A 25359-nucleotide genomic window follows, 5' to 3' on the forward strand; every position below is an offset into this window, starting at 1 on the left:
TTGACGTTACCTACCGGCCGAAAGAGTGACAAGAAGTGCCAGATAATATAATAAAATCTGCGTTTTGTCATATTAAAATATTATTTTCATGTATTTTTCACAAAAATATTAACAGCTAACGTTACATGTTGGGAGTGTCCGTGGAAGGTAATCTTACTTTAACTTAGCAAGAGAACAAATACTAGCATTGTTAGCTAACGTTGTTAAAAGTAACGGTAACGCAGTCCTGTCCGTCCTGTCTACCATTAAAGTAAAAATTAACCTTAAGCTAGCAGGTTAGGAGGCAGCTGTTCCTATAGTCAGACGTACAAAAGTTGCTCTAGAAAGTACCTTAAGTTGGTTATATTTCGTTTATTTGTATCGGTGCTCAACTTACTGGTCGCCGTCTTTAGTTAGCTGTGGATGGAAACTGTTAGGATGTAAGGTTAACGTTAGATAGTCCGCCCGCTAGCCACTTTGGCCGGCCCTGGGTAATGTTAATTGATATCTTACCAACCTGAGACTTTTATGACCCTTGACTTTTACTCTGGTACCACCATCAGGTCCACATGACGTTATACACAGGAACATCAACATCAAACTAAATATAATAAATAAATAAAATAAAATGTTAGTTGAATAGGCTCATGCTATCGACTGGAAGCCTCATCAGTATATTATTACTTTTTCTATATATATTTTTTTTTATTTTGCAGCAAAGCTTCCTCCTCTTTTACATGTTGTCCAGCTAAGATAATTCATTCATTAATGATTATGTTCTTCCTAAACGTGCACAAATTAGCAGGCCACGAGTATTATTATCACTCATTTCTATTTACATCGTGCGTTTATTTTGAAAGGACTTCAGCAGTCAAGTGACTCCCGGAAGTTTTTGTTTCCTCACCTGTCAGTTCTGACACGGTGCGAGAGTCCAGCCTCGTCTCTTTGTTTTTCTCCGAGAAACTGGCCTTCTTTTCTCAAGACTAAATGATAATCCTGTGTGGTCAACAGTCACCCAATTGAGGACAGCGTCTAACACGGTGGGTGAGAGTCGAGAGGGGAAAATAATCGACTGCTTTTGCTTCACCTAGCCGCAAATAGCCAGGAGACGTTAGCTAAGAGCTAGCTAACTGTTATCATCAACAGATCGATCATTTTAATCACCGTATCTGTTGATACATGTGTTATGTTCGTCTAGGTCATTGTCTGCTTATTGTGTTATTTACTCTGACAGATATTTTAGAACTAACTGTTAATGTGTTTTGTCGGTTGTCAACAGAGCTCACGGAAGCTAGCACCACAACGTTAGCATCGTTTACAAACGAGAGTCATTGATTGTTTACATCCCAATTATGGCAGCTTTTCAGTGTCTTATATGAACCTAACAAGGTCTCTTCGTTGCTGTCATTACCCTGCTAGCTGTTAGCTTTTATATTTTATCAGGGAGGTCGAACGAAATGACGCTGCTATTCCTGCCTTGTTTTGAATTCACGTTGACTTTCGTTTTAACTATCTGGGGTCACTTTCGATTTCATACATTTTCTCAAGTCGTCCTTTAAAGTCAGCGGCCCGGCGTTTGTGTTTTTTCTTGCTCTGTATCCACGGCATGGATCTCATAGCATGTCCAGCTGTGCTCTTAAAACTTATTTTTCTAAAAGCTTCGGCCTTCAGTATTAAAAACTTGGCTCCTCAGTGTTTGCTGCATCATTGCATGCTGACATCATCACCCAGCGTTGGCTGCACCGTCTCTACTGCCCAGCAGCTCCAACAGATACAAGGAGGGTGTGGGGTTTAGGTTAGTTTCAGTCTACTGGTATATCAGTTCCAGGAAGCTTGACTGGACTGGTTTAATTCCTGCTGAGAGTCAGATGGTCTGAATGATAGACCTGTAACAACAGGTCCTCTGCACCTGCTTACAATAGAAGTATACCTTTGTATTAAGCACTCAAGCAAGCAGTCATGGATCAAATGCCATGTGCCTAAACTACAGTATCACAAATTTCCTTACAGCAGCTGCACTATCAATTTCAATCAATCAGTTTTATTTATAAAGCCCAATATCACAAATCACAATTTGCCTCACAGGGCTTTACAGCATACGACATCCCTCTGCCCTTTGGACCCACACAGCGGATAAGGAAAAACTCCCCCAAAAGACCTCATGCACACTATTATAGATCTGGCATTGTTTATATAACCCCACTGCAAATGCTGTAATGTTTTTTTTTTATTAAAATGTGTAGATGTTTGCACACTTTTACTCTCATCTTCATTTGTATAGTAGCCAAATACTCACAAATGTATAAATATATTTTAAACAGGAATAGACTGTTCAAATAAGCCACAGGTTTAAAGTTTTGTGGAGGTTGTGTCAACTCTGCTCAAGGTACAATAGCAGGCCTGATGGTGGCGGCACTGAGTTTATTCATATGTGGCCTGATGAGGCCCATCTCAAACAGCCTAGTCACACCTAGAATCAGCTCCAGACCTTCTGATGAAGTCCAGCATGAAGTAATGATGAAAGAAAACACACCTGTCGAACAAACTTTTACAATAGGTTGACCCATCATATTTAAGCTGAAACTCTTGTCAGTTAATCATAGTTTCTTTTCGGATTCAGACTAAACAACATATATGAGGTGCTGCTGCTTAAGCTTTAATCATTGTGCTCGACTTTTGTGTGTGTCCATGTTAACATACCTTGACACTTCATTTAATTTGTGTGTCAAACAGGTTTGGATTTCAATATACTGCCACAACAAACCAATCATCATTCATGATATATGTATATATATAGAGAGAGAGAGACAGAGAGAGAAAGAGAGATTTTTTTGCATTTGCTGTTATTCTAACACTTAACCTCAGGCAGCTCGTTCCTTGTAAAAATGTCTCTTGCACACAGGAAATGATGCATTATACATTTCCTGCAGCAAGTGTCATCAACTGAGCAATGTTACAGCTCTGTGACACTGTTTTATTGCAGAACGATCTGTGAACTATGTAATATAAAATATAGCAGATCCTTATCATGTCACGATAATGTGCAGAAACTAGTCACAAAGTTACTTAGTAAGCCAGTGTGTCGTAAACACAAGGAAAAACAAATGCTTTATGATAGCAGGTGCTTATTTAAGTTCTCAAACCGAAACGGAACTTTGTTTAATTCAGTCATTTTATTGTTCTTTGGCTTTCTCACTGTGAAAATGAAACTCTTTCTGTAATCCCCAGGTCTTCTATCTGCGTCAGAGTAGGCCTGTGCAGGCATGGAGCCCCTGGCAGTGGAAGATGACATTTGTATCCTTAAACACGAGACAGCCTACACCGCCGCTGGCGAGAGTCCTGTATCAGTGTGCGCTGGCGATGAATCCGTCGCTTCCCACTTCGCCCTGGTCACAGCCTATGAGGACATTAAGAAGAGGCTGAGAGACACAGAGCGAGAGAATACCTTGCTGAGGAAGAGGGTTAAGCAGCTGGAGGATAAGGTATAGACGTAAACAAAGGGGTGATGGTGGGAGAGAGGCGAGGAGAAGATGGAAGAGAGAGATAATAGAATGATGAGAGAGTCTATATGAGAGAATGATGTAAAAGAACATACTGCTCATCCAGATGATGAAAGCCAGAGAGCAAGGTGTAGAAGGGGTGTGTACTATTGAGAGGTGAAAGAAAGCTGTTTTCCAGGACATCAGAATTATGAACAGACATAAAATGCTCAGAGAAAGTTTAAAAACCTCAGCAGATTCAACTGCAAAATATTTGCCTCTGGGAGAGTGTGCATGCCAGCATCATTAATATTGTTGGCCTATAGTCAAAGCTTTAAAACAATGCGAAATAAATCTGCTCTGTCTAAAAACAGAGAGGGGTTCTGGAAAAGTATGGTACTGCCAAACAATGTGTTGGAGCGCTACACTTGGCTCCTGAAATTGGATTAAAAAAAAACACACGCATAAACAAAGGATGGAGTATAATACAGACAGAGCTTTTTAAGCAGGAAGGGTCTTAATACAGATGGCGGGCTAAAGTGAAAGTGCTGCACAACATGTGGGCAGAGTTGTCTCTCTGGTCTCTGTGTCTAATTTCCTCTTATCACTTTTGGTTTTATCTGCTGCAGCATTTGGTCCATCAAGATAGGATGTGGTGGGATCAAAGTAACCTCCTACCACAGACATGTGAATTAAATGAAATTGATCTCCCGTCTCCTCTCTGTGTGTTTTATCTCTCTCCGCTGTAGCTCTTCAGGCCAGAGGCTCCTCCATCAGAGGGTCCCCAGTATGTGAACAAGGCCTTCAGTGCTTACCGAGGTATCTATATAGAGAAGGAGGACCTGCAGATGGAGCTTAACAAACTGGTGCGTTAACTGTTTCATTTTAATTTTCCTCAAACTGACTAGAGCCTGGCACAAAGATGAAGTATTTTGCAAACCTGAAATCACATGCATGTGTTTAAGGAAAACAAAGAGTGTGTTTTGAACAATTTTGCAGTAATTTTGATTCAAATCTCAAAGTAGAAACACCAAGCTTATGACACTGTTACACAAATACAGCACAGGTGCACCGATCTTACCTGGGGCAGAGAGAGACAGTGTGTGTTTGGTGCATTGGTATGAATGCTGATGCTCCCTTCATCTCCTCCCCCACCTCTTTTTCTCTGTCAGAAAAAGGAGAAGAGCGAGAGTGAGAGGTTGCTGACAGAGCAGCTCCAGGCCAAAGACTTGGAGTTGCTTCAGCTGAGGACGGAGATGGAGACCAGCCAAGGTAAAGGTAGAGCACACATGGTTGTCTTCTACTCTGTGTATATGATGCTCTAAAGGAACAAATACAGTAGGAAGCTACATTGACTCCACTTGTGTGTTTATCATTTACATTTTATATGGCTCAATACTTCTACTACACTGCATTTCAGAAGGAATTATTGTAGTTCATTAATGTGACAGCTGTACTGTAGTTACAAGGGGCTTTTCAAATTAAGATTTTACTTACAGAATCTGTGATAAACGTATAGAATATTATGTTTTTTGTAGATTTAATTACGTCAAAGCATAGAAATTATTTGAAATTAGCTCCACCTTGACTAGCGACAACTTATATTGCTCTGAAAGGGGCCATTGCATAAGAAACACTTTTAATTTTTATACACTTAATAATTTTTGCTGAGAATACTGATATATTTTTATTTAAGTAAAATGTGAATGCAGGACTTCTTTGACCACTGTATAAAACCATATCAGCTTTACATATTAAAGTGTATTGCTCTATATTTACTACTTTATTTCACCAAGTACATGATTCATTGTAATTACAATTACAGTACAACAAACACTATAATTGAAGTGATAATTATGAGGATATGTCTTTTATACTGAATGAAATTCAGTAGTTGTCTTTTTAATTGTGTGTATCCAGTGATGAAAAGCCTGAACAGCCCTCAGGACTACTGGCAGGTGGACAGAGTCAGCACCGAGCTAAAGATCCACAAACTGCAGGAGGAGCTGGAGAGAGTGACACTGGAAAACAGTAGACTGCTGGAGAGAAGTGGGGTAAGTAAAGCTGGGAAGAAAGGATGAGGTCCTTTAAGGAAAAATGGTGCAAGATAAGAGGGACAGCACTGCTCTTGGATAGATGTGGTATAACTAGAGGAGAGGAGGCGAGGTGTTAGGGCAGAGCCAGACAGGTTGACACAGAGTAGTGGAGAGAAGTGGGGCAGGGGAGGATATGTTTGAACTTAAACAGTAGAAGATGAATTGCCGAAGGATGCAGGGGATAAACAAATATAAAGGAGAGTAGAGGTTGAAGGAGAGTGGAGGAGTCCTAAGTTATGTTATAATAAAGAGCACAAAAATACAACTTCAGACACTCCCTATATTGCATAACTTAACTCTGTTTCAGGAGGAACCCCATGGCCTTAACGGACCAGACTTGGACCAGACCTGTGATGCAAAGTATAATGCAAGGTATAGTGTTTTATACATATCCAGTGCACAGCCCTCATTTCGTTGACCAGAAATGACAAAGCAAGAATTCACTGTTGCAGTGGTAAATAAAATAATGATTCCTCAGTAGGTGATTTTCATCATAAGCAACCATGAGTGTAAACAATGGAGAAATAAAGTGTTTATTACTGTCTTTGTTACTTTAAATACATTTGCTTCTCATGCAGCAAATCAGTTTGAATTTATTTACCCTAACGTAGACTCCAGAGATACTGGAGTTTGCTGCTCAGTAGCAGGCTTTTAAATGCAGGTAGTTATCCTTTTCAAAATGTCCATGCTTGATCATTTTTTGTTTTCTGACAGCTTGTGAATGCAGTGCTTTCCATGTGCACTTAAATGGAACACATGGAAGACATTTCTAATCTGTCTTTTAACTGCAAATGCAATATCATGGCTTCAGACAACAGACTTTACATTAAACATGATGGTAAATGAGTTCAGCTGCTCCTTAGAAAGTAAGCATAGGGATAATTTAGCAATGTCTTATAGTTAAAACACCAGAATGAGCCTGAAAACATTTGTAAGAAAGTTAGAAGCTGTGACATGAAGAAATGCTATTAGAAAGAGACTACACTGGTTAGATAGCTGTATTGTTGAGCATGGGATGTCACAGTTATACACTGCATGGTGTCCGCTGGTGTTGTAATTGCTCCATTTGGCCACTAGAGGAGGGTGCAGCTTTACACATTTTTAACTCTGCATAACAGCCTGTGATATGCAGATAACCTCAGAAGTACCTGGACATGGTACGTGATCAGCACCAGCTAAATCCTTAACACCTGTGTCCATTACAAACAGTTTAAATTGGCACTCTGGTGTTTTGATGTATACACAGTCTATAGCATATGGAATTGCCCTCCACCTACATTTTCAGTGAAGATAATCTCCTGTAAATTAGCATTGTCTCACATTTCAAGAAGAAAATTCTATTTGTGGTGCATCCTAATTGTTTCACGTGTCAGCAGTTTTCATATGGTGTTAGTTTTTAGCAGCACAAAAAGCTCCAGTTTTTCCTCAGTTTTTCTCTTCACGATCTCTTCTCAATTTTTTTTTTATTTGCTGTTTCAGGCATGTGTTTGAAGTTAACGCTAAGTGTTGATGAGATTTTGCATCTTTACATAAGGTGTGGATAGGATAGTTTGTAGGCGTTGCCTCAAATACCCCCATTTTTTTTTTAAACTATGGTGTGGGTTTGTAGAGCAGCTGATGATACTGGGTGGTTTAGCATTTAATCCATCAGTAGTTTGTCTCGTGTGGATTTAAACCAGCAGGTGACTGTGTTAAATTAATTAGCATATACAAGGAAGGAATTTCTGAAATTTGCTAAATAGACAAGGTTTCTGTGTTTATATATCCTATCAAATTTGATCAAATGGATATGCCAGTTTTACATTTTGGAGTGTCAGCACACAGGTGAAATTAAACTTTCCTTGAGTTTAAATGAAGAATAAGAACACAAAGTGCCTTCCTTTTGAGTAAGTCCAATAATATCAAGGATATTTGAATGGTACCAAAGTAAAACTATGCGCCACAAAGCTTATGATCATAACCACATGAGATCCTTTCTGACAGTTGGGTCTTTCTAACAACACAGGCTGTCTAGAAAAGCAGAAATGTTAAAATGAAATCTTCTGTTCTCCTGCAGGGAGAGGAACATGCAGCAGACGTATGAGGCTTTGTGCTGCGAGGTCACTCGTCTTCATTCAGAGCTGAAGCACCAAACGGGCCTGATAAGGAAACTCAGGCCTCTCATCAGTGAGACAAGACAAGGTGAGGCACACACACCTATGCACACAAAATGTGGGCATAATCAGGGTCCCGCTGTGGTCACCGTATATGTTGATACAAACAACTTCAATCTTAATATCTGTGCTGGTTTCAGTATATATGATAACCCACCAGCACTGCTTCCCTTCTGCCTTTTCACACCTCCCCACCTCCATCATATACAGAATGCAGAGCATCCTGTGTCCCCTGTATACCCTTAGAGCAATTTCACACAGGCTACCACTGAGATGCAGTGAAGCATTGAAATGTTTTTTATCAGGTTCCTTAAGTCTCCCAGACTAGTATAAAAACAAAAATCAATTTGCTTTTTCCTTAATTGCACAGGTACTTGTTACTCTGTCAAGAGGGTTATGTTTTTGGTTCAGTTTGTTTGTCTGTCTGTCGCCAGAATTATGGAAAAACTACTGGCCTGATTTTTATGAAACTTGGATCTGAATCATGGGGCGGATAAACAATTGTTTTTCCAATTTCGTTAACATTGCAAAGTAGGGCTTTTGGCTTTGGCAGAGGACTTCACTCTCTGAGTGCTCTTCTAGTTTTTTGTTGGTTTTTAACTTTTTTTAAATATGTTTTTCTGACAAAAAATATATTAACTAACCTTTGATTCCAACCTGATAGTGTTCAATGCTAATTTTCTCCCATACAACTGAATAATGAAGGCAGAGTGTGCTCTCTACATAAGCTGTCTGTACCCAACTTAAAAAAGAAAACTAATCTTTGAATTGTAAAGTTAAAAACTATAGTTAGAAATCATATAACAACCCTGAGTCTGTCATGAGACATAAATATACTGACAAGCTCTGGCGTATTTAACCAGTGTGACATTTGAAAATGTCTCTATAACCTGAGTGTCAGGTAGTGTCAGATTTATGTGCACTTCAAGCACAGTGGCTGGAATCCAAACCTCGTCTCTCTACACAGGAACTAATGTGGTTAACATCAAACGAAAGACGAGGGGGTACTGCTGTCTCTCTTCTGTTAAAGGAAGGCTTTTCTGAGAAGAAGTACTACTCACTGAAAAGATTTCTCCTGCTGCTCCTTGTTGCAATTTGTATGAGGGTGTGATAAGACTGTGGATATTATCAAAGTACTCAAACACTTTGCTAAAGGACATCACGAAATAGTCTGTCCCGCCTCTCCCCTCCCTCTGTGATGATGTATTCTACCCCAGGAGAGATTACCTCTGTTGTCGATTCCCTTCGAGTGTCAGAAGAGCGGACTAGGAGGTGAAAATTAGAACGAAATATGGCAAGAAAATAAATCTTGGCCTATTTATTCCACTGAATAACAGGGTAATCCTGTAACTTAGATGAGACAGATGAGGAGAAATAAGGAAAGAAACAGAGAGAGATGAAGAGGGGGGGGTGAGCTATGTATTTATTCAGTCATATTGTGCATCTGTATTCTTCTTATGTTCCTCCTTTGGAATCAGTTTTATTCAAATCCTAGACTCAGGAGACCCTCTCATGGAAGAGTAGTGGGGAGGGATGGATGGATAGATGATGTGTGGATGGAGAGAGGCAGGGGAGAAAAGCAGGAGGAGATACTCATTTAAACTTTATTATTCGCTCAAGATGATGATTTGATAGCAAGGCAATGATGTGTGTGTGAGATTAGGACATCTGATTTGTGTATTGATATGCTTTGTATGGAATAAAAGTGTGGCTTAGTTTATGCATAGGGGTTTGTTTGATTTGTTCTGGTGAACAAAACCTAATTATTATTTTGGATATTTACGCATTCACTGCGGTATTTACATGCTGCAGAGGTTTTATTGTATAATATGTAGCCTGCTGCATGGTGTGAGATTTTACCTCTCTTCTCTGTTTTACAAGATGAGGCCTATTTTCTATTTGGGGATCTAAGGGCTTGTTGAACGCAACTTGTAAGTCTGAAATCTCCTTAGAAACCTAAGTTTAATCAACGTGTAAACAAGTGCAGAGGTGCGATCATGGTGCAAAAGGAGACTGTTGAAGAAAGACAGAATGGCTTCATTTATGCTACTAACTGGATTTTACAAACAGGCGTGTTTTCACACACACTTCTCACCACCTTATACATAGAAAATTTGAAAAAAAAATTTTTTTAAATTATGTTATCTGAACACTTAATCAAAATCAAAATAGTCCTGGAGTGTGTCACATAACACATAATGGATTTGACTCTGTTTTTGTTGCTCTCATGTACAAGCACAGAAATAGGCATACAGTTGTATACAGCAATGCTTATGGATTGATAGTGATGATATTGACATTTTGAAGAACACTTATTTTTTTGGACTATGAATATGAATATATGATATACAGGTAAGATGGACACCTGGCAACAAAGGATTATTGCACCAAGATTGTTCCAGACATTATGGACAGGTGTTGAAGCTGTTGTTGGTAACTTATATACTTATGTATATATAACTTTTTGTCATATTTGCTGAAACTGTCACAATATCGACACAGCACAAAATGAGACAGATAATCTGCGAAAAAAATCATTTCCTCTGCCTTCTACTGCTGTGTAACGCTTCTAATGGTTTTACCACAAGTAAATGCAAACAACCAATCAGAGCCGAGGAGTCTTTAGTCCAGCTGTCACTCATATCAATCACTGCTCATGTGTGGTCAAACTTTCAAACTAGGCTGCGCTGATCAAATATGAATCAAGATTCTGTTACTGTATTGCCATTTTCTTGCTTCAGATGTTGTGAGAAACATTTGTTAGTGCACTGTTTAGCTGTAAAATGAGAATGTTTTACAGCACCAAGCAGTCGGACAAACTTGATAATAGAATCTTGATTCATATTGGATCAGCGCTGCCTAGTTTGACAGTTTGACCGCAGTTCTCGAGCCGTGATTGACATGACTGGCAGCTGCTTTAGAGACTCCTCGGCTCTGATTGGTTGTTTTCATTGCGGTCACACTGTTAAACTAGGCTGCGCTGATCAAATATGAATCAAGATTCTATTAGAAAGTTCGTCTGACTGCTTGGTGCTGTAAAAAGTTCTCCTTTTACAGCTAAACAGTGCACTAACAAATGTTCCTCACAACATTTGAGGCAAGAAACAGGCAATGCAGTAACAGAATTTTGATTCATGTTTCCTTAGCGCTGCCTAGTTTGAAAGTTTGACCACACATGAGCAGTGATTGATATGAGTGACAGCTGGACTAAAGACTCCTCGGCTCTGATTGGTTGTTTGCATTTACTTGTGGTAAAACCATTAGAAGCGTTACAGTTAGTTTGACCATACATGAGCAGTGATTTACATGTCTGACAGCTTTGTTAAACTCTGATTGGTTGTTTTCAGTGCGGCACTGTAAATTGCCATTAGTGAGCAGCAAGAAAAGAAGGAGGAACTTGATTTTTTTCACAGACTATCTGTCTCATATACTTATTTCAGATTATAGTGAGTTACAGAAAATATGACACAAAGTTCATAAAAGTTACCAACTGTAGCTTTAAGTGTTTATCATAGTGACACCTGTGGAAAGAAACGGTTCTTGTGTATTTTTCTTTTCTGTTCCTACTTAAAATGGATGGCAGAAATAAACTGAAAGCTGAAAAGTAAATGTTCAGTCATATCCATTTCTGACAAACAGCTGTTAATGCAGACGTACGTATGTCTACTAAATTCCATATTTAATGCCAGATATAAACTCTCCAGACATCACGAATAACTTGCTCTGAATTATCCTTCAGTATCACACCCATGATCTTTTGTGCTCTATCAATGTGTCTACAGTTGCTGCTGACGTGCACTCAAATTGAACTGTATTCCCAATATTAAGGTAGTGAAAAGCTTTTTCATTCTGTCTTCTCAGCCATGCAATAACTTTGTCTAAATAAAATATTGTGTGAAACTTAACAGATATATATATATATTTGAATCTGGTAATATATATGATCAAAGAATGGGTAAAAATAACCAAAAATCTGCCTGAGCATCCAGTGCCAGCTTTTGGCAATGGGTCTCTTCATGCCTTTTGCTAAAGCTATTACAGTAATGTAACCATGTCCCCATATCATGACAATGAAATTAGTAGAAATGATAATATAAATATTATTTCTACAAATGACAATCAAAGTTTTGTTTTAAAAAATATATTTCTCGGAAATGCAAGGCAAACATTGGCAGGCTCTAATAAGCATTTCTGCAACAATGTCTAAGACTACATCTAATTTTTTTTTTTTTTGTCTTTTGCTTCCATCCTCTCTCTGTCCTTTATTTCTCTGCTTCTATCCTCCACCCCCCTCTCTCTGCCTCTAGCTGCCTCAACAGTTCCAGTTCAGTGTCTGGACGACGTGGAAAAGAACAACCACCATCACGCAGTTCCTCGGGCATCAGTGCCTCGCCCCCCTAGTGCCCCCCCGCTCCCCTCGTGCTCCGGCCGGCCCTGCCCTCCTATCTGCGGGCCGTCGGGCACCCTGCTGCCGGACAGTCTGAGGGAGGACTGCTGGTACAATGGGCCCTGGCCCTCCCACAGCTGTTCAGGAGAGGCTCTGGTCGGCAGCGACACCTGCTCCGTCGTCCTGCCGCCACCTCCCCTGAACCAAGCCTCCCTGGATGACAGCTCACGGTCCTTCCCCAGCCCCCCCAAACCCAGTGATGCCATGTTCTGGGAGGGACACTCCGCTGCATCCAACTCCTCATCATCTATTGGAAACTGCGGTCCCAGGAGCCCTCCCAATGCCGAGTGGGCCAAGCCCTATTGAGAGGAACTTCAATGGGAGAATAGATGATTAAATAGAGTGTGTAATTGGATGGAAAAAAAAACAGTGGATGAATGAACGGACTCCAACCCTGCCACATAGCTACCACCTAATCTGCCTTAAGTTGATGAGACCACTCCTCTGGGCTGGACTGCACTGGACCTGCTGGTTGTGGGGACTGATTGAGGCCAGAGGAGGCCTTTTTGAGGTACAGACTCTGTAAACTCATTACGCTGTTATCTCTGCACACCGCATCGGTGAACATATCGGACTTCGCAGAGGAGCATTTGATGAGAGACCCTCAGCAGAACAAATAGTTTGTCGGTGTGTATGTGTCCTTGTATGCACATGCTTAAGTGTGTGCAAGCATGCATACAAGCAGTTTTATTTCTGTGTGTGCGTATACACACATCAAACAGAGTGTGCCTGTGCGTGCAGATCAGTGTGCGGGCATCTTTCGCCTGCCTGTATCTGTATATCGTCATAATAAACCTAATAGGGCTCAAAGGGCCTCTTTCTCCATTCACTGTGGCCAGTGATCACTGGGGCCACAGCATTGTACTAGGATTTGTAAACTGTACTCCCTCCAATGCAAGTCTTTTTAAATTTGATCGCTGTAAAGTATAAAAGGTATGTAGTCCAATGTATGTCTCATGATCGTGTGAAGGAGGTGTCTAGGTATGAGGACTTAATGTGTTTTTGTACTGCGATGGAGACAGACATACAGTAACTGTAGGATAATCAGATTTATGTTCCAAACTTTAACAGCTACCAAATGGCATCTTTCCCCCCCTTTTCATCAGAGTCCTTACGGATCAGTATCTGAGTAGGTTGTCAATCTACTTATGCTTACCAAATAATTTTTGAGAATGCACTTACAGTATTTGGATTTTTGAGGACACTGCGTAATGAGTAGCAAATAATTTTAATCTAAAAATGTACTGCTTTCTGAAACGACACACTGCACCCTCACCGGCACCAGAAAAGGATCAACTGATTTCCACAGAAATTTCACAACTCGAAACAAGCCTCCTTAAACCTGCCTGTTATCACACATTTAATTCTCTCAGAACTGCTGTCAGACGATATCTGTTGTGTTGTTTTCTTTTCTCGGTTGTAAAGGAACCTGTAAGATGTGAGGCTGTGCTTTGTTGGATGTGTTTTTGGGTTGTTGTTTTTTTTTTAAATTTGAAGGACTCATGAAAAAGCTCCACACACTCCCCTGTATCTGAAACCCAGATTAGGTTGGAAACCTGATGAGGTTTGTTGAGATTTTGAATAATAGAAAATGTATCTAAACTCTGTACTGTGCTGATGTTAATCTATGATACATTTGTTTTGCAGTATGAGGTAAGTTGTTGTGTGAAGAGGGAAGTTTCTCTTTGGTTTCTCTTTTTAAGTCAGATGAGTAGAAACAACTGACGGATGTACAAAAGAAAACACATTACGCGTAGAATACAAAGATACACAGAGGGAAGTATGTGCATATCTGTATAAATGTATATGGTGGGCTTCAGTACTCTGCCAAACGCGGTTTTGCACTCCAAACCATAGGTTTGTTTTTATTTTCCTCTCCTACCCCCAAGACTTATGATGTGTATACGAGCTGTCTGTGATGGTGACAAGACAATGCGTCTGTTAACCTGAAGAAATGTGAGCTGTGACTTGACTAAGAGGTGCACAAAGCACAAAGGCCCATGGTTGTTGAAAAGACTTTTGTTTTTCCATTTTTCTTTGGTCTGTTTCATGATAACTGTGGTCTTTTTGTTCATTTTTAAGAAATGTTATTTTACAGCAGTAGTTTCATACTTCTGTAAACGATTTGCAAACCAAAATGCAATGTACAGTAGATATGGATTATATTTTAGATTTACTGCACTTCAGACTGTTTGTAAATATGATCAATTAAACAAAGGAAAGGAAGTTACTGTGTGAAGCTGCTCTGTCTCTATTCATATTTTTAGCAATGAGTATCTGTGTTTCAGTACAACTGGAGGCTTTGATGTATACAGATAAAGCTACAGTTACTTTGTTTCGCTTCCTGTCCTCATAGATATTTATTTTTCACTTAATATTTTGAAACAGAGTGTCCATGCCCCGGCTGAAGCAGTACTTTTATTATTAAGCTCATTTTCTGATCATTTTATCAGCTAATGGCTCGTGCCACAATTTTCAGGGCTCTGGCTTCTCAATAGGAGAATCTGCTGCTTTTCTCTTAGTCATGTTGTTATGAACTGAACATCTAAGGGTTTTGAAATGTTGCATACAAGCAATTTCAAAACATAATTCTAGGCTCTGAAGACTGGCGACTGGCATTTGCCAATATACAAACTAACTGAAAAATGTCTACTTATAATTATTATAATACTTATAATTTAGCATTACATTTTCAATTATCTTAAATGTAGGGCAGCCAGCCTCAGTCACCTGTCCTGTCACAGCCATGAATTACAACTGGAGTCAATTCTGCTGTCACCAAAAAAGATCAAGAGAAAAACAAATTCAGTCGGGATATACTGTATCTACACTATATGTTATGAATGACATGAATACCCAATTACAGTAGCTCACTTACTCTTTACCTCATTATATGCCATCGTTGGCTCTTTGGAATTACAGATACAGAAGAAAAAGCATATGTAAGGACAGTCTGTATTTATGAAAACAGTGAAGACAGAAAAAGTAGTGAAAAAATTTGGTTAAAATGGAACAGAAAATTAAAATAGATTTTTACTTTTTAATTTTTTTCATTAAAAAATAAGCACAAATGATTAAATTAATCAGTCCTTCACAATTCTTATTAAATTAAGATGTTAATTTGGTTTCAAACTGTTGTGTTAATGTGATCTAAATGTAAGGCTGACACTCGGCTCACTGTCAATATCAAAATGCAATAAAGCCAACAAGAAAAAACAATTTAATCAGTAAATGCTTAGAAATTTCCAGCTTTCTTTTGAATGTGCTAAATTGAAATTGAACTTAAATACACAGTGCACTGCAGGCATTAAAGATCAATTGTCAAGAGTGTAAAGAAACCTCTAAAAATCATTCATGTTTAACTGAATAAAACAGAGGATGTTAGAGGTTTATCTGAACAAAATGCATTGATTAACATTGTGTTTCATCTAATTTACCACTGATATACACTTTATTGCTATTGAATATTTTTATTTACAATGCCACAATTCATTGCATATATCACAAGACCATACATGGTGCATTGTTCACTTACATACACTGTACAAGCATCTTAAATTTCCAACTGTTTATGAAATTATTTTTGATAACAAAAGAAGCCTTCCACTTTCTTCTGCAGATGAAATACCAAGCTGTAAGGCCAGGCAAAGATGTAGTTATATATGCTACATCTTTGCTTGGCAAATAATATATTAATCATCCCTGAATTATGACTGCACACATTCAAAGCTAAAGCTCTACACTCTAATGAAGATCTTTCAGGTTTAGGTACAGGAGGTGACTGTATGATCAGATCTGTATATTCTGTGAATAAGCTGATTAGTAAATGTAATGGAAGTGCTGCCGATCTTCTGGCAATCTGATGTAGAACATGTTGCAAATACACAGAACCAAAAAAAGCCATTGTTTTGATTATATACCACTCTTGCACACCAAACCAGTTTCAGTCACTCCACAGATTTAAATGAAGTGCACAGTCTGGTGCCTTTAAGAGTAATAAACCATGACAGATGACCATGTGTCCTGGGTATGCAGAACTAAGCGCTGGTTCTGGCCAAAGCCTCACATCCCGCACCTTTGCGCTCAAAGGAGAGAAGTTGTTTGGGTGCCATGTTGCTCATTACATGCTAGTTGGGAGTTTTTGTTTCCTGTTCTTTGATGCGACCCCTGTCCTCTCAAACTCCAGTTTCTCTTGGATGTATTCCTGCTTACACTGCTCATAGAAGCCGGGGTCTTTGTAGCTGTAAGACAGAAGGTACAGTGTTTATTTCACAGAACTAATGTAGCCTTGTATGACCTCCTTTGATGGTGCCTATACAGGTTTGAGACTCCTGATACTTGATAGACAACAGTTCAGAGCGTGGGCAAAGGTGCCAGAGAAAGTGGGTAATACCATGTCAAAGATGTTGGTGTGATAACACACCTTACTGTATGAGTGCTGGGTGTTGCAGAGGAAACTGCAAAATACTCACTGTATCGTGAGACATTCCTTCAGCGCTGCGTTCTCCTCTCGACACTTGAACGCCATGAGGAAACCAGCGTCTTTACAGCAGTGGGAGAAGGCTAGAGAGAGGTGGAGAAGGCAGGTGGTGTCAAGAGGGTGAGATTAACAGCAACAGAGGAAAAGGCGCAACATGTGCAATAGCGTCAAACTTAACTTTATTAATAGCACTTGTTTCACATCTATTAACATCCTACCTTTCACGTCACATTATTTGATCCTAGAGTACAACGCAGAAAAGAAAACAAGCAGCCACAAGCAAACCAAGATGGGCCTCATCTTAGTACTTGACCACAACAAGGAACCTGGTAATAGGTGATGTTGCCAAGCCTCTTATCAAACTGAAACCCATGTTTCCTTCTTCACACAAGGATGGAACCGAGCTGTACAGGCCACTGAGCGGTTGAACTGGCGGTAGCCCAGTTTCCACATTGCCTCTGTAACAGTCAGCCCTCCATCCGCATATATAAACATGACCATATCCCCAAGAATCAGATATAGGCTCTGTTTCATCCCTTCCTGACTGATAGTGGCAGTAAACAAAGTAGATAAGCCCGCATTGGTCGAGATCTCATATAAACAACAAGGTGGCTACCTGCGCATCCCAGCTATAAATACCATATGGTAGCCTATATTCGGCCTCTTTGAGCTTCTTGCAGTTAGCCTACCATCCTCTGCAGGTTATTCAGACCAAAGATCTGTTTTAGTTCTGTATTTTGCTTGCAGGTGCAAGGGAGGCAAGCACACTCTGTGCTGTTGGTGTCATCCTGCTTGTGACTTTATGCTCAGGGTGTAATATGTTGCCCTTTGAGGCATCCATGGCTTTGTGCTGGCTCACTCACAAGCTACATTGTTTGTTGTGCAATTTAATTCCCCCACTTGCTGCAGGTTCAGTGGTTAGTTCTGTGGTTAGCCAAAGAAAAGATTATCTGGCTACATCTGCAATTCAGATGAACAAGCTAGCAGCAGGCTGGATGAGTCAGGCTGGCTAGACACTTGTTTGTCCGACTGCATTCTTATTAATACATCTGGGGCAACTCATTTTTTCAACGAGCAACTGTGGCCCCACCTTTGAAGTTCCTCCCTAACCTGCTTTTTTGGAAGAGCTGAAGTGCTGCAGGGCCGATCCGCAGGCATAAACTCAACCATGGCAGTGATTCTAGGACCCTGGCCTCCATGAACAATGCAGGGGAATATGGCCTGGATTCCATGCCTCCTGTGGACCAGTGTATAGCCTCACTGATTATCTCACCAGATGAGGACAGAGCCCACTCCCCTTGGCCACAGTGCCAGGTAACTGATTGGTTTCTCTTAAGAGCTTGTAAACTCAATCCCACTGATAGCACCTATGCTTCACAGTGTGCAGTTGTCAGACGACAGGGTCCTCCTTTGAGTGAGAATATGGTTCTGCACACTCCTCCGGAGTCCCAGCTGGATGGGAAAGTTGGGTATCCATTTCCAAGTCTCCCTCAACTCCGTGTATGGTCACTTAAAGGGATCAGCCACTCTCAGCTGATGTTGGGCTGTGTTTTCTTCATGGTGCAGGGACAGAGGATTAGACCCAGTCTCCTTTCATTTTAAGGGCAAACATACTTCAAGTTTTTTAAGCTGGCCCGGCTGCCTCAACCATAAAGGTTCATGTGGCAGCAATATCTTTAAACTTTGGCCACACTGATGGAAGGCCACTTGGTGTGCATTACTGAGCAGTGCAGTTTCTGTGTGGCGCCAGGAGGCTATGCCTCGCCAGGGTTAAGAGGCTGCAGCATTGGGTCCTGCCGCTGGCTCTGCAGGCCTTGACCAAGTTGCCTTTTGAGCCTATGGTAGGGCTCATCCTCAGAAATATATCAATGGATGCAAATTAACTCTATGTACTTGCTATTAATCCTATGTGCCCAATTTTTATTGAGTCCAATTTAGGAGTTGTGCCTGTATGTTGACGCAATACAGAGCTTTAGGTGCTCAGAGCAGCTGTCTCCTACAATGACAGGAACAAGAAACAAGCACAAATAAAGGCTCTACCACTGAGCTGTTGAGACACTCAAAGAGGTTTATGCCACCTCAGATGTCCTACCTAGGGGGATGGCCCTATCCTGGGCAGCAATGATACACATGATATTGTGACTTTTAAAAAACACTTACAGACTGCAGAAATGCTGGAAATAATTGGAAATTTGTATAGATGCTTATGACATAAAACCATGTTTAAAAGGCACAAAGTGGCTTAGGTAAAACATTGCACAAACAAAACACCTGACACAAATTAACAAATGTTTTGATATTCAACTGAAATACAAATGAAAAGTTCTTCCACAACGCTTGCTTTGGTGGCACTGTGCCCTGGCTAGTGGTGTTTTCCAGATTAAACATATAAGGTCCTCCTTGTAAACAAGGTGTTGAAAACACTGAGTCTTCAACTTGTTAACAGGTTCTTTCTAAAGGATTTAATTAAAAACACTGGCCTCCCATGCCCCCTTTCAAACAACTGACATCATAATTACCTTTATCAGTAGCATCAGTATGGTTATCACACAGACACTTTCATCAGGATGCAGACGTGAAAAAACCAACTGCAAAACCAATTTAGAGAAGCAGAAGAGTGCGACTAATCTAATCAGCAAACGCCTCATCCCTGTCCCATGGCACTAATAGAGGCTGCAGAGGGTTGCCTTTCTGATCGCAGCTACACCAAAGGCAAGTCTAGGAGACTAGTTTTGTGTCAGAAAAGGCCCCTCTAAAGAAAGGTGTGATGCCACCTTCACTTGGCTGTTTTGTTTGCCATTTTTAAAGATGCAGAAGTGTAGCTTGGCAGTTAGTAGAAAGCAGAAGCTAGAGGCTTGAACTCTTAGACTTGTACCTTTAGAGGAAGATAAAAAGTGTGATCCTCTAATACATAATAATCAGTTAAAACAGAAAATAAATGTCAGGAAATTGAGAGTTTTTACTTCCATATTTTGGATGTGGGGATTCAGACACAGAAATCTGAATTCAATTCAACCAACTAGCTTTCTGCAAATCAAAGCAAAAATAAAACAGTAGCCGGTATCAATGTGAAAGTGGTTTCTCATCGAATATGTGGGTTGTTTAAATGGTTGCATCTGAAAGGCATGCGAAATGACTGACATGAATCATCAATGCAATAGGAAAAATCACATCAGGTTAAGATAAAACTACAAAGATGCCATGCACAGGTCAGTAGTACTTCTCAGGTTCAACAACAAAGCCTACAATATACAGCTGCAGGGTGTTTAGAGACGCCTGTATGCAGAGACAGATCACACAGGAAAACATACTACTGGAGATTCTGTTTTCTTTTTTTTTTAACGTTTCTTTGTAAAACACAATCATAGACACACATGCGGGCAGACACAAACATACAGAATGAAATGATAGATGGCGGACATGGAGGTGTGAAAATGAGTGGGATGAGAAGCTAGTAATGTGAGGGGGGTTTCCACTACCCACACAGCCTCTGTCTGTCCCATCACCTCAGGCTGCATGTGCATCGTCTCTTAGCGTGAGCAGTACACACTGGCTCATACAGGCTGTCATCAGATTTCTAGAAACCACATAACCTAGTCATTATCCGGCTGATGTGTTGCTGCAGTAGACAGGGCACATGTGAGCAAAGCTGCAGAAGCCATTTCCATGCAGATGAAGTGGCAACTGGTATCATGCCAACTGGCCTGCTTCTCAATTCAAAGAAATGAAAAAGGACCCAAGAAGTGCCCGTTTAGCCGAGTTACAAGATTAAAGAACAGGAAACACAAGAAAGTCCATGAAAGGAAGAGATCAAATAAGCCTCCAAACTAACATACAGTGTTGCAGATTATGATTCACAGGTGTAAGATTATTTACAAAAAAATATCAAGAAAAAGAATTACAATGATGAACGCCTTAATAATCCCTCTTTTGGTTGGATTATTGGTTAGTTGGCTGGTTTTTGGTTGTAATTAAAGTAACACACTATACATCATGGCCTGGAGTCGTATTTTCTGTTGGGTTGCCTACATAATCAATATAGTTGTGAAGTCACACATAATCAGACAAAATGTCTATTATTAGCAGACTTATAGCCAATATTTTTGGACACCAGCCTGATGGAGAAGTTCAACCACAAATAAGGACACATTAATGATCCTTATGTTATCTGAAAATATTGGGTTTTTTAACACACTGTTTGAATTTCTATGCATTTCTTTGTTTTACAGTCTTCCAAAATCTACAATTTCCATTATTTCTTCTCATTTCTTTGGAGGTAAAATGCAGACTATAAAACTAAACAAAACTGGAGGGTGGGAGTATCCTATTGTGTTACTTAACAATAATGAGAACCAATTATGACTTAAAATAATAATTTAAAATGATCACAATGGGGGACTAAATGAATTATCCCCTATAATAAGGCTTTGGTAGTAACAGTTCCTGACCTTAAATGAACAAGTGTATAAAGGTTTATTATTAACATTTTCTTAAACTTTCATATTCTGGAAAATACAAAGACTGTGCGTTTGCAGGTGTGCGTTTTCTGCAATAAATATGGCAAATATACACCTTAAACTTAAATGAGTCACTGAGTTGGACTTCCTAAGCTTGAAAAATGCAAGTGTTATGCATGGATCTATGTAGGAGGTGAATTGAGGTGCAAAAGGAATTAAGACAGGGCAAAAGACGAAAACTGCTTTGTGACCTTGTACTACTGTAGCTAAAGTGCCAGTATTTTTGTTTTGTGTACAATTAATTGCCTTTATCATACAGAATACACTCAGCTGCCACAACAACACAATGGCCCGACTATAAATTAGACCTTCATGAAGCTTATAATGTTGAGTTTTTGTTGAGACTTCAGTTTATGTTTAAGACAGGTGTTGACTCAACTCTATGGTCATGTTGGGTGCTGTAGTTAGTGGTGCTGCTGAATTATATTACATTATACGGAGAGGTGTTTCTAATAATTTGTCTATCTTCACTGATAAAATTGTCTTTTTCACAGCAGAAATTTCGGCTTGTCAGAATAGTAAAGGTACAGGAGTTACTAATAACTACTATTAATGATGGCTCTGTTCTATTCAAAGATCACAGTTTAAGTCATGACGGCGCATCAACCTGAGGCTACATCCACACTTGTACGTTTTGCTTAACTTTTGCTTTTACCCTTAAAACGGAGACCTCTGAAAACACTGCTGACACCATTTTAGTCTGAAAACTCCAGGTTGTGCATTAGTCTTGGCAGAGAGAAATAGAAACCTTTGAAAACAATGACACAGTCACTCATGTTCACTTTTGCCATTGCTGTTCCTCCTCCAGCATAAACAATCTGATTTCTGCAAACACCAGCATGCACATGCCCAGTGTATGTGAATGTGAATGATGTGCATTTCCAGGCATGTTAGTCTGGTCAGAGACTAGCCAAAAAGCTTATGTGGACTGAGATAAATTTAATTCTAAAATGCCATTTTAAAATTAAAACGTACTAGTGTGGACATAGTCTAAAACTGAAAAAGCTAAATGGAATTCAGCCATCATTAAGTTTATTATTCACATGTTTTCCTACTGTGACCTTTCGACATTGGCCTTTAAAAAAGGCCTATTGGGTGGACATAACATTAGAAACACTACTCAATATAACATAAATATGTCCGTGTAATAAAATTCTTAGTTGACGAATAGTTAGGGGGTTTAATTGATGACTAGTTGATCAAGTTGAAAACCCTTTTTTCTGTAGTTTTATTACAGATCCACAAATCAATGCAGGCATCTGGAAGGATCTCAGTCTCACTGACCAAAGACCAAATATATTTTGTGAATGTAACGGTGATGCCAGTGGTATTACCATAAAAAGCTCAGGTGTTACAGGTGTTTTCTTAATGATGGCTAACTTCCAATATGCCATTCTGGTGAGCCATAATACACAGTAACAAGGATCTGGAATTGCCTCACATAAATTATGTGCAGCCATTAAATACACCTGCTGTGACATGTCAAAACGTCTGTTATGGAAAAGGACTTTTTCTGTATAAAAACACTACTTGTTTTTGACGATATAGTTATGTACTTAGATGGCACAGCTGTACTATTTCTGCACATAAATAATATAAAATTGCATTTATGGGAATGAATTTAAACAATGTATGTTATGCAAACAATCTATAATTAATAATCAATAAATCAATCAAAATAGCATTGTAATTGTTAGCATATTAGTGAATGGAAACCAAACACATACGAACGAAATACAAAATAAATTGTATAAAGGAAATGCATTCTAATGTCTGGTGTTTATGTTACCTGTGAAACCTTAAGGAAGACCAGATAACAACAGCTGTCTTGCTTTACTAAACGACACTTATCTGTACTGAGTTGGACTTCTGGGTAGGAGAAGATGTGCTCTACCAGTTACACAAACAAAAACACACACACACACACACACACACACACACACCTTCAACTTTCTCAGCACAGAGCTCCTTGGCTTTCTCTCTCATCAATTTGGGGATCAGGACATCTTTCTCCACATGTCTCAGGTGGACCTCCTCTGAGGAAACAGGTACAGATACACAGGTAAACCATCACAACCACGATCACGATCATCATTAGCCCCTTGTGTCCCTCTTATGTGCTCATTCTGGGTGACGTTTGCTTCGGTAACGTACACACACACACGACACGACATGAGATACATATCGTGGAGCTACACCATCACTGTTGTTCATTAACTACATTCATAAAGACGAGCGAACAGCGTTTAATGCACATAAAGTCAACCTTAACACCATGTATGAAGGTGGTGAAAATACAACCTAATGAAGACACGAAGAATAATTGCTAAATAATTTATCATTTCCCATTACGTAGAGATAGCCACTTTAGTTTACATTAGCATGCTAACGTTAGCTATGAGTCCACATTGAGTAACGTTGGTCTTTCCTGAGTGCGCGGGGCTGTATAAAGCTATAAAGAGCGACGGGACTTGGATAAGTATTTAACTTTATGCTGTGAAAGCCATTTCATGCATTTATGATGACAGAAATATTTAATACCTGCGTTTGCTGCCTCCATTGTAGTGGTGTTTCTCAAAACATTACCAAACTGAACCAATGTGACCTCGCTCGCGTACGCGCAAAAGACTTCCGCTGACGTATTAGGCGGCGGAAGAAACTACAAATCCCAGCGTCAAACACAGACTCAACATCCGCGTTAAGAGATAGACAAGCAGTCAGACAGCTCCGCAGTGATAAAAACCCTGCTCCCTGCCCCATGAAGCTTATAAGCTATTTAATAACAGAGGGGAGATGATTAAGCTTCATATTCATTTCTGTAGCTGGCTGTGAGAAGTGTTTCTCATGTTCTTTCCCTTACTATTGATATTCTGAAGAGACCTATGATAGGAAATTATAAACACCATTCATCCTGTAATGTGGTTAATAAAATAATAATAAAAATAACTGTTACTATCATTATTATCATTTTAACTTATTTATTTATTTGTCATCATAATCGCACTAAGATTAGGTGTGAGCTACCTATCATGTATAATGTGACAGCTGAGCCCAATCACAATCATGTAAGCCTATCTGACATACATTGTTTTACTGACCACATGAATAAAAATGCTACATTGTTTTTTAAATGTTTTCTATACAAACTATTGCTCTTGCACTGTATGTGTACGCATAGCTTTTATATTCAGCTATTCAATACTTGATTATGCTTCTTGTAGTTTCTGAGATATAGTCATTTTCTTATCATACCATATTTAGTCTTTAGGCATATGGGACTGTTGTTTTTATCTGAAAATGAATATAGATATATGAAGAAAAAAAAACAGCAGTCGCACGTGCCCAAATACTAAGTATATGATAAGAAATTGGCTGGATCTCAGAAACTATTTGACCAATTTCTTCAGATTTGTTCTCAAGAAAAGCCCATAGAACACTTCCACCAAGGGAAATTAAAAATTTCTGTTTTCAGGCATAAATTGGTTAAAATAAAATAGTTTGCTTCAGAAAGACATAACCTGCACTACTGTGTAGTCCTGGTTGCAAATCATTTTATGGTCTAGGTGCTGGATGTAATCACAGTTAAGCCTACACCTCAACACAAGGTTTTTATGTTGAGACTGATGTCGCCAACCATAGTACAGTGTTTTTGTATATTTGTCGACTCTCTCTGTTTGGTGTAAAATAATGTAGTAGTAAAATATTTTAAATGGTGAGATGTTGTCAGAGCTAATGTGAAGTTAATGAAGATCAGTGCTTCTTGTCATTATCATAATTACAAGACTTTTACTTACATGATTATTATTAAATCACTATATAAATCCCTTACTAATGTCACATGTGGTTTGATGTATGGGCAGAAGCAGCAAAACTGTCAGCTATGATATCTGTAGCATCACTGATAAATCAAACAGTGCCCTTTTCCAAACTATGGCTGAATTAATATAGCTTTAATTTTGCCAGATTTAATGACTGAATACAATGATTTAAAAAAATATGTCTTACTTTACATACAAAATACACAACAGTAAAGCCATAAGAATGGTGAAAGAACACTCCGCTAAGAGCACATCAACATCCAACCACAAGGTTTCTGAGCCTGCACCACAGACTGCATGTTGAGCACAGTGAGCCTGACCACAGTCAGTTATGTGGCGGACTGGCTGTCTAGATCCCATGCAAGGAGGGCCCACCTGTTCAGTCAAAGC

The 25359-nt window shown here is 39.4% G+C and overlaps 2 protein-coding genes across 3 annotated transcripts; one reads left to right on the top strand and one right to left on the bottom strand.

Annotated features, from left to right (window-relative positions):
- Positions 1-854: 854 nt before the first annotated feature.
- Positions 855-14380, top strand: azi2 (5-azacytidine induced 2). Of its 2 annotated transcripts, none has more exons than XM_033641110.2 (8): positions 855-1019; positions 3208-3461; positions 4208-4324; positions 4631-4730; positions 5379-5512; positions 5862-5926; positions 7611-7735; positions 12015-14380. In XM_033641110.2, the coding sequence occupies exons 2-8, from the start codon at positions 3243-3245 to the stop codon at positions 12458-12460; spliced, it is 1206 nt and encodes a 401-aa protein (XP_033497001.1). In that variant the 5' UTR covers positions 855-1019; positions 3208-3242; the 3' UTR covers positions 12461-14380. The 2 variants fall into 2 exon arrangements, with proteins under 2 accessions (XP_033497001.1, XP_033497000.1); XM_033641109.2 differs by having other exon boundaries at positions 865-1019; positions 4631-4736; positions 12015-13524.
- A 1224-nt stretch (positions 14381-15604) lies between these two features.
- On the bottom strand, positions 15605-23780 carry cmc1 (C-x(9)-C motif containing 1). The gene is made up of 4 exons (XM_033641757.2): positions 23693-23780; positions 23095-23187; positions 16627-16717; positions 15605-16395 (listed from the first exon to the last, which is right to left on the bottom strand). Exons 1-4 carry the CDS (start codon positions 23709-23711, stop codon positions 16275-16277), a joined length of 324 nt encoding a protein of 107 aa, XP_033497648.1. The 5' UTR covers positions 23712-23780; the 3' UTR covers positions 15605-16274.
- Positions 23781-25359: the final 1579 nt, after the last annotated feature.

The sequence above is a fragment of the Epinephelus lanceolatus genome, chromosome 10 (assembly GCF_041903045.1).
Source record: "Epinephelus lanceolatus isolate andai-2023 chromosome 10, ASM4190304v1, whole genome shotgun sequence".
In the NCBI taxonomy this organism is placed as follows: Eukaryota; Metazoa; Chordata; class Actinopteri; order Perciformes; family Serranidae; genus Epinephelus; species Epinephelus lanceolatus.